Raw genomic sequence first — 16,484 nt, forward strand, 5'->3', positions numbered from 1 at the left:
AAATCCATTATGTGATTCAGTTGGGTCCCTATGATATGTAATGGGTCTGGCCAAATACCAGTTGTGGATAACTAGTCAGCAACCACTGTTTTTGATATAACCTGTGTAAATAATAAAAACACTACTGAAAGAATTTTTGTGTATGAGAAATCAAGCCAATATATAATATTTCATAATGTTCTTATAAATGAAAAGGATTATTAAAAGCCTTTAGAAATCCCTTAACTTTAGATATCTGTGTTCAGAATCTATCTCCTAAAAAGTTACAAAGGTGTTTTCACTACCTACACAGGTTTTTGGAGATGGGTGTGTGTGGGTGGTTGGTGGAGTGATAATACATATGGCTGTTTTCGGCTTCCGGTTTAAATTTAGCCAAGGAGGTAATCTACCTAAAACAAAACAGAACAGCACACACACACAACTGATTTATACTATTTCCCATGACTGCTGTTCATAAACACAAATCTGCCTGCTCTGTCACACGTCCCCGAGGTCTGCTGTGACGCCACACTTGGAAAATCAGCATTTCATCTCCTGATCAGTGAAATGCCTGGGTTAGTTCTTTCTACCCCAAATGATCACAGGGCACTCTGGGATCTTTGCTCCAGGTCAAGTGTGTTTTGTAATAAGATATCCGGCTACAGTTCTCAGCACCACAACTACTCACTCTTCCTTGTGGACACGGCCTCCAGGACTGGCTCTTCAGGGAAAGAGGGAGACACGCTGCTGCTGCTGGTCGACTTGTGCAGGGTTTCTTCCTGAGCAAAACACAGGTGGAGAAACTGATTTCTTAGACATGTGTGCTCTCATGCCACTTAATAACATTTTATTATTAAACAGTTATTTTAACATGAGGCACCAAATTACGTCAAAGGTTCAAGGCAAGCAGAAGACAAACTAGAAGAGGTTTTAAAACAAGACAGGTCTGGGTTTGTGCCTTGGCTCTGCCCTGATTAGAATGATGTGAAACTGAGCATACTTCTTTCTGGTTTTTTGGAGACAGGGTCTCACTCTGTTGCTCCGGCTGCAGGGCAGTGGTGTGATCTTGGCTCACTGCAGCTCCCACCTTGTGGGCCCAAGTGATCCTCCCACCTCAGACCCCAGTATCCAGGATCACAGGTGTGCACTTCCACACCCAGCTAATGTTTACATTTTTCGTAGAGACGGGGTCTTCCTATGTTGCCCAGCTGGCCTTGAGCTCAAGCGATCCTCCCACCTCAGCCTCTCCAAGTGCTGGGGTAACAGGTGTGAGTCGCTGCCCCTGGCCGGAGCATGTTTCTTATCTTAGTTTCATCATTGTGAAAGAGGGTATTTAATATCACTTTTTCCACAGGGTTATTAGAAAGATTAAATGAGGCAATGCATTCAAAATGCTTACCACATTACCTGGCACATAATAAAACAGTGGTTAATATTATTAGGGAAACGTTTAATACATTTATAAAAGTAATACACTGCAAGCCCCATAGGAGCAGATGCCGGGTCTGTCTTGTTCACTGAGGTATGTCCAGTACCAGACCCATCACTTAGTAAGTAATGAGTGTTTGCTGAATGAATGGATGAAAAACATAAACATCTCATGAAATCTCATATGAGTCTAGAAATATGTCTACATTGTGGGCCAGCTATCGTGGCTCGCACCTGTAATCCTAGCACTTTGGGAGGCCAAGACGGGTAGATCATGAGGCCAGGAGTTCGAGATCAGCCTGGCCAGCATGGTGAAACCTCGTATCTACTAAAAATACAAAAATGAGCTGGGAGTAGTGGCATATGCCTGTAGTACCAGCTACTTGGGAGGCTGAGGCAGGAGAATGGCTTGAACCTGGGAGGTGGAGGTTGTGTTGAGCCGAGATCGCGCCATTGCACTCCAGTCTGGGCAACAAGAGCAAAACTCCATCTCAAAAAAAAAAAAAAAAAATTATCAACAATAAAAACACTCCTGCCATTTTCAGTTAAGGAGTTACAAATACAAAATGATTCTTTGTTTTCTAAAATGCAGCTACATTTTAAAATTAATTACACTTATAAAAACAATACTTACCAAGCTACAGGGCGTTACTACAAGGTATGATTTTATGGATTTCCCAAGATAAGCTATTAGCAAGAAAGATAATTTCGTTTTGTCTCCGCTGGTGCTCGGAGGCCTGCGTGGACTCTGCTCCCTGCCCTCAATCTGACCACTGTTGAGTGCTGACCAGAGGGGCTCTCCCACTGCCTGCTCGCTGAGACCTTCCTCAGTGATTGCAAGTTAGTTTATTGTGCTCTCCTTCCTGCTCCACAAAAAAACAGTGCACAGCCTGACCGAGCACGCACTAAGAGCTCTGCTTTAGCAGGAAACAGACACGTTCATTGGCCTTTGGTGTCAGCTGAAGGTCTTAGCATAATTTCTACTATAAGCTGAAACTACTTTCTAGCTAATCTGATAGTTCCTTTACATTGACAATTTTAAACTTTAAGTCTAACCTCAATAATGACACTGTATGATCACATAAAGGCCAGTTACCAGCTGAATGACAGACTGACTTCTAGGAAAAGCTGAGTGAAGAAGAGAATACCCTAATGATTAGACTTATGGAAAAAAACCACAAGTTCCCTCTTACCTATATATATATATATGTGTGTGTGTGTGTGTGTATATATGTGTATATATACACACACACAAATACACACATACACACATACCTGTCACCTACGCTGGAGTGGAGTGGCACATTCTTAGTTCACTGTGGCAGCAAACTCCTAGGCTCAAGGGATCCTCCCTCTGCAGCAGCCTGAGTAGCTGGGATGACGGGCATGCGCCACCACATCTAACTACGTTTTTAATTAAAAATTTTTAGAGACAGGGGTTTCTTAAGTTGCCCAGGCTGGTCTCAAATTTCTGGCCTCAGGCGATTCTCCTCCCTCAGCCTCCCAAAGTGCTGTGATTACAGGTGTGAACCACTGTGCCTGGCCCCTCTTACGTATTTTAAAGTTGTGATAATAGCCCTATATTTTGGTAAAAGCAACAACTTATTACATGAAAACAAGTCTTTAGATTTTTTTAGTTTGAATCTTTCTGTTTTCCTGTTGGTAAATCACTGACAAGGCTATATTTAATCAAATAGCTGTGTTTTAGTGATTATTCCGGAGCTAGAAGAATCCTATCAGGAATGGCCATAAAATCATTAGTTCTTTAACTGCACTGTTTTGGACTAGAGATGAATGACCAAATATTCGCCTTCTAAGCTCTGTTCAAAATCCTTGTCGTCACAATAACCGCATTATCTCCCATCTGTTACTACTTTAATTGAAACTCTAATAATTCGTCACAGCCTTAAAAAAATGGACTTATGTATTCAATATATTCTATTATTTTTCATTCATTAATATTTGAAAACACATTAGATATTTGACTGTGGGTAGAATATTAATTACAGCTGTGCATCTTGCCTACAAATACTTCAGAAGCCAAGTGGGGCTACAGAAGAGTCTCTGGAGACCTCCACTGGCCGGGAGATCTCTTAATTCCTCCTGGCAGACACTTGTGTGCTGCCCACCGTGCTGAGAAATGAGCACCCACTAGAAGAGCCTGTAAGTCTCTGGAAAACAGCAAAAACTGTTGGCCAGTTCAACCAAAATAACACCACTGGCCCCAAATATCACAAAACATACTAGAAAACAATGTACAGTAGTTATTAAGGGATCAAAATTCTCCCTCGCTTTGTACTTCTGTCTCAATGAGATCATCTACTGTAGTCACTTTGTAAGAGTTTTTTGGGTCAATTTTTAACAATTTTTAAATGGATTAATAGCCTTTAAAAGAAAGAAAGCATTTTTCTAATAATAATCCATACTTTAAACCATTGATAAATTTTCTGGAAAAAAAAAAAAGAGCTCAAAATGAACAAACACTGGTCAAGTTTCATTTAAGTCATGGATAGAGTGTGGAGAAGGTGTCACTCTGTTGCCCAGGCTAGAGTGCAGTGGTGCGCTCATAGCTCACTACAGCCTTAACCTCCTGGGCACAAGTGATCCTCTTACCTCATCCTCTCCAGCAGCTGGGACCACAGGTGTGCACTACCACACATTATTATTTTTTTTTTTGCAGGGACAGGATCTCACAATGTTGCTCAGGCTGGTCTCGAACTCCTGGAGTCAAGCAATCCTCCCACCTTGGCCTCCCAAAGTGTTAGGATTATGGGCATGAGCCACCATGCCTGGCTGTTTTGTTTTCTTTAGCTATCAAGTAAATTATTCAAAGTTCATTCTAACTTTTGCAAGTTTTTTCTCCTTATCATCTTCGTAAGAAAGCTAAGGATTCTTCTAGGTCTTCTAGCTGATCCCTAAGTTACTACGAAGTCTTTCCTGTACTTACAAGAGAGCGGGAGCTCTGCCTGGAAGGCGGCAGGAACTGCCTCACGTTCGTAGGCGTTTCCTTTTCAATGGAATGTCGTCTCTGGGGCGGCTGCCGTCTCTCTGGCTGGGGTGTTGATGATATGGGTAGGAATTTGGGAGGCTCTAAAGATTCAACCAAATGAAATAAAACTTCATGTGAATTTTCTGACACAAAGCCCGTTGACATTTGTGACAAACACTGTATTCAAAGATGAGTTATTTATTTCATTGGATAGATATTTTAAGATGGTAATGGTAACCCTTAGGAGCAGACTCTGAGGGCTGTTACAGAAGAATCTTTGCAAAGTAAACTTGCTACAGAAATAGCAAGAAAAAAGGAAAAATATAAGGTGTGGCCAGAAAGATTCCCAAATCATACCAAAATTCTCAAGTGTACCCTTTTTTTACATTCTACTCTTTAAAGACAAAACAAGGAAAACCCTTCTTTCTACATGTTTACCAAGACATTTTGTCCTTAGGTTTACATTAAACCGTATTTAAACAGAAAAAGGAAGCTTCAGCTTTGATGTTAATATTGTATCATTATCCTTCTCTGTCTAGTAATATTTTAAGACAGTGTTTAAAAGGAGAATGCTTTAGTGTCTGAATGGTTCTGGATTCACATTTTGAAAACATAAGGAGAACATTAGAAATAAATTATGGTGCCAGAGTTTTATTTAGTGCTTCTTCCTACTCTGTCTACAAAGTAGAGCTGCTTCAATGTAGTGGGTGTGAAGAGTGAGAGTCAACACAAAGTTACATATGATCCATCTATTCAGACTGTCCCACCAAGAGAAACCACTAAAGGAAAACACAGATATAATTTCCACAGTCAAGCAAAGATACAGAAATCCATTATGTGATTCAGTTGGGTCCCTATGATATGTAATGGGTCTGGCCAAATACCAGTTGTGGATAACTAGTCAGCAACCACTGTTTTTGATATAACCTGTGTAAATAATAAAAACACTACTGAAAGAATTTTTGTGTATGAGAAATCAAGCCAATATATAATATTTCATAATGTTCTTATAAATGAAAAGGATTATTAAAAGCCTTTAGAAATCCCTTAACTTTAGATATCTGTGTTCAGAATCTATCTCCTAAAAAGTTACAAAGGTGTTTTCACTACCTACACAGGTTTTTGGAGATGGGTGTGTGTGGGTGGTTGGTGGAGTGATAATACATATGGCTGTTTTCGGCTTCCGGTTTAAATTTAGCCAAGGAGGTAATCTACCTAAAACAAAACAGAACAGCACACACACACAACTGATTTATACTATTTCCCATGACTGCTGTTCATAAACACAAATCTGCCTGCTCTGTCACACGTCCCCGAGGTCTGCTGTGACGCCACACTTGGAAAATCAGCATTTCATCTCCTGATCAGTGAAATGCCTGGGTTAGTTCTTTCTACCCCAAATGATCACAGGGCACTCTGGGATCTTTGCTCCAGGTCAAGTGTGTTTTGTAATAAGATATCCGGCTACAGTTCTCAGCACCACAACTACTCACTCTTCCTTGTGGACACGGCCTCCAGGACTGGCTCTTCAGGGAAAGAGGGAGACACGCTGCTGCTGCTGGTCGACTTGTGCAGGGTTTCTTCCTGAGCAAAACACAGGTGGAGAAACTGATTTCTTAGACATGTGTGCTCTCATGCCACTTAATAACATTTTATTATTAAACAGTTATTTTAACATGAGGCACCAAATTACGTCAAAGGTTCAAGGCAAGCAGAAGACAAACTAGAAGAGGTTTTAAAACAAGACAGGTCTGGGTTTGTGCCTTGGCTCTGCCCTGATTAGAATGATGTGAAACTGAGCATACTTCTTTCTGGTTTTTTGGAGACAGGGTCTCACTCTGTTGCTCCGGCTGCAGGGCAGTGGTGTGATCTTGGCTCACTGCAGCTCCCACCTTGTGGGCCCAAGTGATCCTCCCACCTCAGACCCCAGTATCCAGGATCACAGGTGTGCACTTCCACACCCAGCTAATGTTTACATTTTTCGTAGAGACGGGGTCTTCCTATGTTGCCCAGCTGGCCTTGAGCTCAAGCGATCCTCCCACCTCAGCCTCTCCAAGTGCTGGGGTAACAGGTGTGAGTCGCTGCCCCTGGCCGGAGCATGTTTCTTATCTTAGTTTCATCATTGTGAAAGAGGGTATTTAATATCACTTTTTCCACAGGGTTATTAGAAAGATTAAATGAGGCAATGCATTCAAAATGCTTACCACATTACCTGGCACATAATAAAACAGTGGTTAATATTATTAGGGAAACGTTTAATACATTTATAAAAGTAATACACTGCAAGCCCCATAGGAGCAGATGCCGGGTCTGTCTTGTTCACTGAGGTATGTCCAGTACCAGACCCATCACTTAGTAAGTAATGAGTGTTTGCTGAATGAATGGATGAAAAACATAAACATCTCATGAAATCTCATATGAGTCTAGAAATATGTCTACATTGTGGGCCAGCTATCGTGGCTCGCACCTGTAATCCTAGCACTTTGGGAGGCCAAGACGGGTAGATCATGAGGCCAGGAGTTCGAGATCAGCCTGGCCAGCATGGTGAAACCTCGTATCTACTAAAAATACAAAAATGAGCTGGGAGTAGTGGCATATGCCTGTAGTACCAGCTACTTGGGAGGCTGAGGCAGGAGAATCGCTTGACCTGGGGAGGCAGAGGTTGTAGTGAGCTGATATCACACCAGTGCACTCCAGCCTGGGTGACAGAGCAAGACTCTGTCCCAGAAAAAAAAAAAGAAAAAGAAAAAGAAAAATGTCTAGGTTGGTCAGGCTGGTCTTGAACTCCTGACCTCATGATCCACCCACCTCGGCCTCCCAAAGTGCTGGGATTACAAGTGTGATCCACCATGCCCAGCCTATAGATATTTTTAAATACAAAATGAAGAAAATTAGGCAAATATATTCACTCATGACTATGTGAGATAAACAGTGAAAAATTTTTGATGTTCTTAGCTAAAATGACCTTTTTTTAATTTAAAAAATTATTGTTTTTTTTTTTTTTTTTTTAAGTTCTGGGATACATGTGCAGGACATGCAGGTTTGTTACGTAGGTAAACGTGTGCCATGGGGTTTGCTGCACCCATCAACCTGTAACCTAGGTATTAAGCCCAGCATAAAGTAACTTTTAAGAATTAGCTGTTCACCAAACACTGGCCTCACATAAAACCTACTGCTGAAATCATTAGTTTCAAGTAAGCTACAATACAATATGTCTGGTTAAATAACAGGGAGAAAAAAAGCCCACGTAAACCACATAGTTCAAACAAAAAAGGGCTAGGCTGGGCGTGGTGGCTCACATCTGTAATCCCAGCACTTTGGGAGGCCAAGGCAGGCAGATGACTTCAGGTCAGGACCAGCCTGGCCAACACGGTGAAACCCTGTCTCTACTAAAAATACAAAAATTAGCTGGATGGTAACAGGCGCCTGTAATCCCAGCTCCTTGGGAGGCTGAGGCATGAGAATCACTTGAACCCGGGAGGCGGAGGTTGCAGTGATCCAGGATCATGCCACTGTACTCCAGCCTGGGCGACAGAGCGAGACTGTTTCAAAAAACAAAAACCAAAAAACCCCAAAAAAGTTTAAATAGTGACCTCCACACTTTTGGGACTTATCATGAAGACCAAATCAAGCATTGTAAGCAAAGCCTCTATCCCGGATACGATGCAGTCAGTCACACTAATCTCCAAAAAAGCTAGCATGCAATTAAAACAATCTTTTTCTGTTTACAGAAGGTCAGAAGGAAATAAAAGCAGAGAGTATCTCTTAGGAAAAGGAACAAAGGAGTCATATGCAGTATTTCCCAAATAATTATCTGCTACCTTGATTAAAACAGCAGAAACTATCCCTGTGCCTCACACGCTTCAGCTCACCTTCACTAGAAACATTTTTGAAGTCGGCTGGGTGTGGTGGCTCACGCCTGTAATCCCAGCACTTTGGGAGGCTGAGGCAGGCGGATCACGAGGTCAGGAGTTCGAGACTAGCCTGACCAACATGGAGAAATTCTTGTCTCTACTAAAAATACAAAATAAGCTGGGCGTGGTGGCGTGCGCCAGTAATCCCAGCTACTCAGGAGGCTGAGGCAGGAGAATCACTTGAACCCGGGAGGTAGAGGTTGCAGTGAGCCAAGATCATGCCACTGCACTCCAGCCTGGGCAAGAAGAGTGAAACTCCGTCTCAAAAGAAAAAAGAGAAAAAAAAGAAATATTTTTAAAGTCTAATTTTACATGTTGTTACCTTTGCTGGTGTTAAGGGAGAATTAGATCGTATTTCTTTACTCCAGGATGGAAACCAGTTAGAGTTAAATTCTGTATAATGAAAATATCACACTTAATTCTATAAGAAAACTATCTCTGAGAAAAAAATGGCTCTATAAATAAGCAAACTGGTCAGAATGAAGCATTTTGTAAGCAAATTAAAAAGATCAATAATTTTATGACTACAAATGTTAAAATTCTAAAGAAAACTGAAAACACGAGAAAGCATAAGTATCTGTATCTGAAGTGGTGGAGCTGGAGCACACGACTGCAGTCCAGCACTGGCCACACTTCTCTCAGCTCAAAGAATGCCAGCAACTAGCTGTACATGTGATGCAGCCCTCTCATGTTTCGTTTATATTTCACGTCCTTTTTAGGTACATGTTGACCTCCAAAACAAGAAGAGCAGTGCAGAGAAGCTTTGCTGGAAGCAGCTCTTTTCTCTTGTTCAGACTTTATTCTCAGTGAAGTCCGATAAAACCTCAAAGCTGGATTTTTCCACCACTGCATCTGATCTTTAAAATGACTACTCAATGTTTGATGGTCCTGAAAGTCCTTTGAAGAAGCAAAGCAACTTAGAGGCTTCACTATGCCCAGATGAGCCAGTTTCACTCTAATCAATCAGAAGAACCTGGGTGCATAACTCAGCATTTCTCAGAATCTTTTTTATCTAGAAAATGTGGTTGGGTGGAATGTTCTTTATAGTCCTCTCCAGGTCAAAAATGTAAATAGAAACTGAGTGTCTTTCCTGCCAGGCACAGTAGCTCACACCTGCATCCCAGCACTTTGGGAGGCTGAGGCCAGAGGATTGCTTAAGCCCGGGAGTTTGAGACTAGCCTAAGCAACATGGTGAGCGTCCGTCTCTACAAAAATTAGTAAGAAAAAAATAGTCAGGTGTGGTGGTGCACACCTATGGTCCTAGCTACTTGGGAGGCTGAGGCAGGAGGATCCCTTGAGCCCAAGAGGTCGAGGCTGCAATGAGCTGTGTTCGCACCACTGCACTGTAGCCTGAGTGACAGAGCAAGACCCTGTCTCGAAAGTAAGTCTAAGAAAGTCTTTCCTGAATCTCCCTTTTAAAGTAACACTAAAAATTTGCAGATATGGTTCTAGGGGAATTAAAATTTCAGTTTAGGTGAATTTAAAGGTAACATTTTCATTTTTAAAATCTTTTTATTTATTATTATTATTGTGAGACCGAGTCTTGCTCATTCACCCAGGCTGGAGTGCAGTGGCGTGATCTCAGATCACTGCAATTTCTGTCTCCTGGGTTCAAGCGATTCTCCTGCCTCAGCCTCCAGAGTGGCTGGGATTATTGGCAAGCGCCACCATGCCTGGCTAAATTATATATTTTTAGTAGAGATGGGGTTTTGCCATGTTCACCAGCCTGGTCTCAAACTCCTGACCTCAAGTGATCCTCCCTCCTCGGCCTCCCAAAGTGCCGGGATTACAGATGTGAGCCACCACGCCCAGCCACATTCTGATTTTTTTAAATCCTAATAATGCTGAATACTTTTATTTCACTCTTACTCTTTATATCTCTCTCTCTATATATATTATATATTATATATAATATATACACACATATACACTTTATGAGATCTCATGAGACTCTTATAGATGCAACTGAGGCAAAAGGAAGAAGGGCACATTTGGAGCACTAGATTTTGGCACTCAGAGGGTACATTCTCTATTTAAAAAGCATATACTCAAGATTTAAAAATAACACAAGAAAAACACACAATATATTCAGTTTTTATGTTCATTAATTAACTAGTTAATCAGAGACAGGGTCTCACTCTGTTGCCCAGGCTGGAGTGCAGTGGTGCAATCATGGCTCACTGCAGCCTGGACCTCCAGAGCTCAAATGATCCTCCCATCTCAACCTCCCAAGTAGCTAGGACTACAGACATGTGCCGTGACCACGCCCAGCTAACTTTTAAGAAACATTTGTTGTAGAGATGGGGGGTCTCGCTATGTTGCCCAGGCTGGTCTCGAACTCCTAACCCCAAGTGATCTTCCCACCTTGGCCTCTGAAAGTACTAGGATTATAGGCATAATCTCATATTGGCCACCATGTGTGGCCAGTATATTAATTTTTTTAAAATGTTTTGCAAAAAGGAAATAACTAAGGGTTGACATTAGAATCTGATGTACCTTGATTACCCAATGCACATAGAATATACTGAAATGTTACAGATAGAAGGAGTTGTTTTAAATTTTACGTTGCCCCCCGAGAAGTGTTAAGGGTCCACTGTCCCTGAATACCCACAACAGGCAGCTGCACACAATTTTCTGATTGCTTAAAAGGAATCTTCTCTGGGATCAGTTCTTGCCCCGGAGGAATCACACTAACCTGTGCTAGTCTATCTCGGGTAACTTAGACGCTCATAAGGACAGCCAGGGAACTTCTGAAGGTCAGGTCTCCTGAGAGAAGGGCGTGTGTGCACACACATGTGGGCATATGCGTGGGTACATCCATGTGCGTGTACGGACTCCTGTTTGCTGTGTAGCCTCTCGTGTCTGTTCCCACTGCCTAATCACTTTTTGTTTATCTGGGGAATTCTGATGGGTCTCTGACATCTCTAGAATATCAGTCTCTTCTACTGCCTGGCCTGCTTCCCGAAATCTGCTTGTTTTTCATCTGATCCCAGTGACTGGCTGATCCTCACGGAGTTAGGGCTTCTCGAGCTCAGAACCGTGGCTGCAGGAAAGCCTCCTGCACTGCTGCTTTGCTCCAGGGCCCACTGGCGCCGAATACTGCCAGAGTATAGTCTCAGGGGCCAGTCTGGGCACCTAACTCACTTAACAGGAATGGAAATCTTCCTCCTTCTGAAAAGAGGTTCAAGGAGGGCTCAGACACAGCTCCTCTGCTTAGCTTTCCTACTGGAAGCTTTGATATGGCTACAATCAAAACTCATATTTCAGTAAAAAAAAAAAAAAGTTACCAAGACAGGCTAGCAGAGGTTATTAAAGATAACAAGAAACACTGAAGTTAGGTTTCTGGGAACTGAACAAACAGTAATGGAAGGAAGATCTGGGTGTGAGGGGTCTAATTTAATAGGGGATCTGTCACTAAAACTGTGTGGCTTTTCTAACTCAGTTTCTTCCTGGCTAGGGGCTCAGTTTTTTCACTAGAAAGTAATGATGCTGAACAAAATTTCTAAGGCCCCTTCCAGTTAAAAAAAAATACTGTTTTTTGCTTTGTTTTGTTTTTTGACACTAGACTCTTGTTCTTCAAGCGAGTCTCTTGTCTCAGCCTCCCAAATAGCTGAGATTACAACCATGCACCACCACGCCTAGCTGATTTTTGTATTTTTAGTAGAGACGGGGTTTCACTACGTTGGCCAGGCTGGTCTTGAACTTCCGGCCTCAAGTGATCTATCTGCCTCGGCCTCCCAGTGCTGGGATTACAGGCGTTAGCCACCACGCCCAACCTTTGTTCTTCTCTTCAGTGAAGGCATTCTCATGTGCTGTGAGAACACTAGCAAGTTCATGAGACACATGGACTTCAGAGTTAGACAGACTTGGGTTTCAGATCTAACTTTATCATTTACTAACTCTTCGAACGTAGACAACCATTTCATGTGTCTATTTTCTTATCTTCTTCTTCTTTTTTTTTTTTTTTGGAGACAGAGTCTTGCTCTGTCACCCCTGCTGGAGTGCAATGACACAATCTTGACAATCTTGGTTCATTGCAATCTCCGCCTCTGGAGTTCAAGTTATTCCCATGCCTCAGCCTCCTAAGTAGCTGGAATTACAGGTGTACACCACCACACCGGGCTAATTTTTGTCTTTTTAGTAGAGATGGGTTTTTGCCATGTTGGCCAGGCTCATCTTGAACTCCTGACCTCAAGTGATATACCCACCTTGGCCTCCCAAAGTGCTGGGATTATAGGTGTGAGTCATCACGCATGGCCAGTTTTCTTATCTTTTATACAAGGGTCATAGCTGCTATCTATGGTCTTTGTGAAGACAAATTGATTTATATCTAAAGTCTAACATAGGCTGGGCATGGTGGCTCATGCCTGTAATCCTAGCACTCTGGGAGGCCAAGGCAAGAGGAATGCTTGAGACTGGGAGTTCAACACCCCTGTCTCTATAATAAACGCAAACAATAAAAACCCCCAGCAACAGTGAAAGTCTAACACAGGGTTAGCTCAATACAAAATAACCATCATAGCGACACCATGCCCAGTGTTTTTTTTTTTTTTTTTGGAGACAGGGTCTTACTTCACCACCCAGGCTGGAGTGTAGTGGTACAAACAGCTCACTGCAGCCTTGACCTCCTGGGGTTAGGTGATACTCCCACCTCAGCCTTGCAAGTAGCTGCGATTACAGGGATGTGCTACCATGCCAGATTAAGTTCTTGTATTTTTAGTAAAAATGGGGTTTTGCCATGTCGCCCAGGCTGGTCCTGAACTCCTGGGCTCACGTGATCTGCCTGCCTCAGCCTCCCAAAGTGCTGGGATTACAGGTATGAGCAACTGTGGCTGGTCTTTTTTTTTTTTTCAAGGGACTTGCTTTGTCACCCAGGCTGAAGGGCAGTGGCAATGATTATAGCTTACCACAGCCTTGAACTCCTAGGCTCAAGTGATCCTCCTGCCTCAGCCTTCCAGTAGCTGGGACTACAGGTGTGCACCAAATGAAGTCTCACTCTGTCGCTCAGGCTGCAGTGCAGTGGTGTGATATCGGCTCACTGCAACATCCACCTCCCAGGTTCAGTAATTCTCCTGCCTCAGCCTCCCAAGTAGCTGGGATTACAGGAATGCACCACAAAGCCTGGTTATTTTCTGTATTTTTAGTAGAGATAGGGTTTTGCCATGTTGGCCAGGCTGGTCTCAAACTCCTGAACTCAAGTGATCCACTCACCTCGGCCTCCTAAAGTACTGGGATTATAGGCGTGAGTCGCCATGCCCAGCCAATTTTTTTTTGTAGAGATGAGGGTCTTGTTATGTTGCTCAGGCTGGCGTCAAACTCCTGATCTCGAGCTATCTGACTGGCTTGGCCTCCCAGAGTGTTGGGATTACAGCTCTGAGCCACCCACCTGGCTCTTACAGCTTTCTTTAAGGCACTTAGCAATATGTATCAAAAGCTACACAAATGTGCATTCTTTCACTCAGAAAATTCGGTTCTGGCAAAAAAAAAAAAAAAATTGAGAAAATTGAGAAACGAAAGCATTAGTATTGCCCTCAATAATGGTAGAAAAAATTGAGAAATGAAAGCATAGTATTGCCCTCAATAATGGCAGAAAACTGGAAAATGAAAGTGAAAACATAATGTTCACAATAGTGTTGCTCTTAATAATGGTAGAAAACTGGAAACAGCCTACATGTTAAAAAATAGAGGACTGAGTAAATAAAATACAGTAGGTTATTACTGTGGAATACCACACAGCTATCAGGCATCATGATGGAAAAGGACATTTAATCAAATGGAAATTGCTCATATTTTGTTAATTAAAAAGCAAGTCTGTGTCTTTGTTCTTAAAATAATTAAGGAGTTTTTTCTTTTTATATAAAACAGTTGAGTTTGTAATTGATAATGTAAATAATTAGCATCATTCTAATTTCATGAGCATTTGATCTACAATAATATATTAGCTGATTACAAAGCAATTCAGAACTAAATTAGGGTTAAACAGTAAACTGCTCTGTGTGATAATTTGGACCCACATTTAAGTTAAACCCCAAAGACAATAATGGGTGGTAAGAAATTTCTGGTGGACAATGTCATCAAATGAAAGCTCTGCAGGGGAGCACGGGTGATATCCCGGAATGGTGGAAGAATATAGAGTCTCTATGGAAAAGGAGATTAAATAAGATCATATATATACAGAGTTTACCATATAGTAGATATTTTGGTGGCTAGAAAGCATTTATTTAAATGTAAAACAAACCAAAAAAAAAAACAAACCACTGCTAGAATGAGTCCTGATAAGTTAACAGGTGAAATTTACATACACATGACAGCATTTCCTATATCAGGGGTGAATAAAGTGTTCAGTTTGCAGTTGGAAGTGTCACTGCTTCCTCCTCAAGGGGAAATTCTGGTCTCTCCTTCAATTGTTTTGTGGATTTCGTTACAGAGGGTGGGCAAAGAGGCTCATGCAAAGGGCAGCAGAGGCAGGTGGACTCCATTGGTGAGTTCAGTACCAGCTGAGTACTAACTCAGTAGTGGGCCACTCCCTCTTGGAATGGAAAAGAAATTTCACATTGCTCTATGAGGCCTTCAGGAGGCTCTGAGGATGAGAAGAATGGGAGGTGGTGGGTGGGGAAGGCTCTAGTCTCCATCTCCATTTCTAGCTGATTGACACTGTATTTCTGTGTAAGTCTTGTGTGAAGAAAATGTTTTGGCACTTAAAAACATGTTTGGGCCCAGATGCAGTGGCTCACGCTTGTAATCCCAGCACTTTGGGAGGCTGAGGTGGGCAGATCACCTGAGGTCAGAAGTTCGAGACCAGTCTTGCCAACATGGTGAAACCCTGTCTCTACTAATAATAGAAAAATTCACCGAGTGTGGCGGTGGGCCCCTGTAATCCCAGCTATTCGGGAGGCTGAAGCAGGAGAATTGCTTGAACCCAGGAGGCGGAGGTTGCAGTGAGCTGAGGTCGCTCTGCTGCATTCCAGCCTTGGTGATGGAGTGAGGCTCCATCTCAAAAAAATCCCCAAAAAACCATGTTTGGAAGCCAGTCATTAAATTTGAGGAGGAGAGGGAAAATGGGGAAACAGGTGATACAACTGAGAGGCAAGAAAAAAAGAATAAAGTCAACCTTTTTCGAGAGTGCCCTTTATTTGTTCTCTACTGTCCTCTACAGCCCTGAGTCTTCACTTGGTCTTTGCTCATGCTGCAACGTCAGCCAGGAACTCACTAGACAAGTCAGCAGAGCCACCAGATGCCAGACATGCAGTAAGGAGCAGAGGTTTGAGTAAGACTGCATCTCCACTCTTGGGAAGGCACGGGAGAAATACATCAACATGCTGTGGCACAGCCCGGCTCACATCCCACAACCAAATGGAAAGCCCTCTGCCGTCTTTTATACTCATTCTAAAACCTAAGTCCTACTACTCTTCCATGTGGCTTCTCCAGCCTTTTCAGCCCCTGTGGTGTTTACTCACTGACTGAACTGACCTCTGCAGTCTCTTGACCTCCATAGTGTCCAGTCACACTCTACACAGACTAGTGTCTGGCAGACACTGTGCTCACTAAGCACTTGGAATGATTCTGAGGTATTTTTTTTTATATTCTATTTAAATTATAAACAACAGGAGGGCAAAGACCATATTTCTGTTTCTACTTTTAGTACTTACTGAAGGCATTCAATAAATATTTGACTGGAAAAAACAGAGTGGTACTGGAAAAAAAAAAGAGGTTGGTGAAAAGAATAGGAGAAGAGTTTTAAAATGCACTAAAAAGTAGAGAACAAAAAATTACTATAAGATGTGAATGAAAAAACCCCTGCAATGTGACATGGGATGTATTTAACAGTCTCTGTATTTGTGGCCATTTGTAAGACAGCAAATATGACCAGAGGTAAGTCAATCTTGGTTTAGGAATAGATAGAATTCCTCAGCATCTTTTCCAGTTTCACACTTCTGGAGCTACCAAGTTTTGGAACTGGAAGAGATCTAGAGATCACAGAATCAGCTCCTCTCATCAGAGGGAGAATACGCTGGTGGCTGACAAGGTCAAGTGTCCATTCCAGCACCCAGTCCATACACCCTGAGCGGGCCCAGGGCAGGTGCGACATGGAGAACTGTTCTTTACTGATTCACACTGTAAGGAAACCCAGTGTGAGTTTCCAGGTGTTCATTCATGTCATATAAATGTCAGTT

At 42.4% G+C, this 16,484-nt stretch overlaps 1 protein-coding gene across 3 annotated transcripts in view; it reads right to left on the reverse strand.

Annotated features, from left to right (window-relative positions):
- SPIRE1 (spire-type actin nucleation factor 1) overlaps positions 1-16,484 on the reverse strand; it is a 220,503-nt gene that overhangs the window by 19,459 nt on the left and 184,560 nt on the right. For all 3 annotated transcript variants that reach the window (XM_011936632.1, XM_011936633.1, XM_011936631.1), the window contains 2 exons: positions 5,890-5,980; positions 4,355-4,497 (listed from right to left, as the gene is read on the reverse strand). In XM_011936632.1, the coding sequence (XP_011792022.1) occupies positions 4,355-4,497; positions 5,890-5,980 (234 nt within the window). The remainder of the gene's footprint in view (positions 1-4,354; positions 4,498-5,889; positions 5,981-16,484) is intronic.

The sequence above is a fragment of the Colobus angolensis genome, unplaced genomic scaffold (genome assembly GCF_000951035.1).
Source record: "Colobus angolensis palliatus isolate OR3802 unplaced genomic scaffold, Cang.pa_1.0 Scaffold155, whole genome shotgun sequence".
Classification (NCBI taxonomy): Eukaryota; Metazoa; Chordata; class Mammalia; order Primates; family Cercopithecidae; genus Colobus; species Colobus angolensis.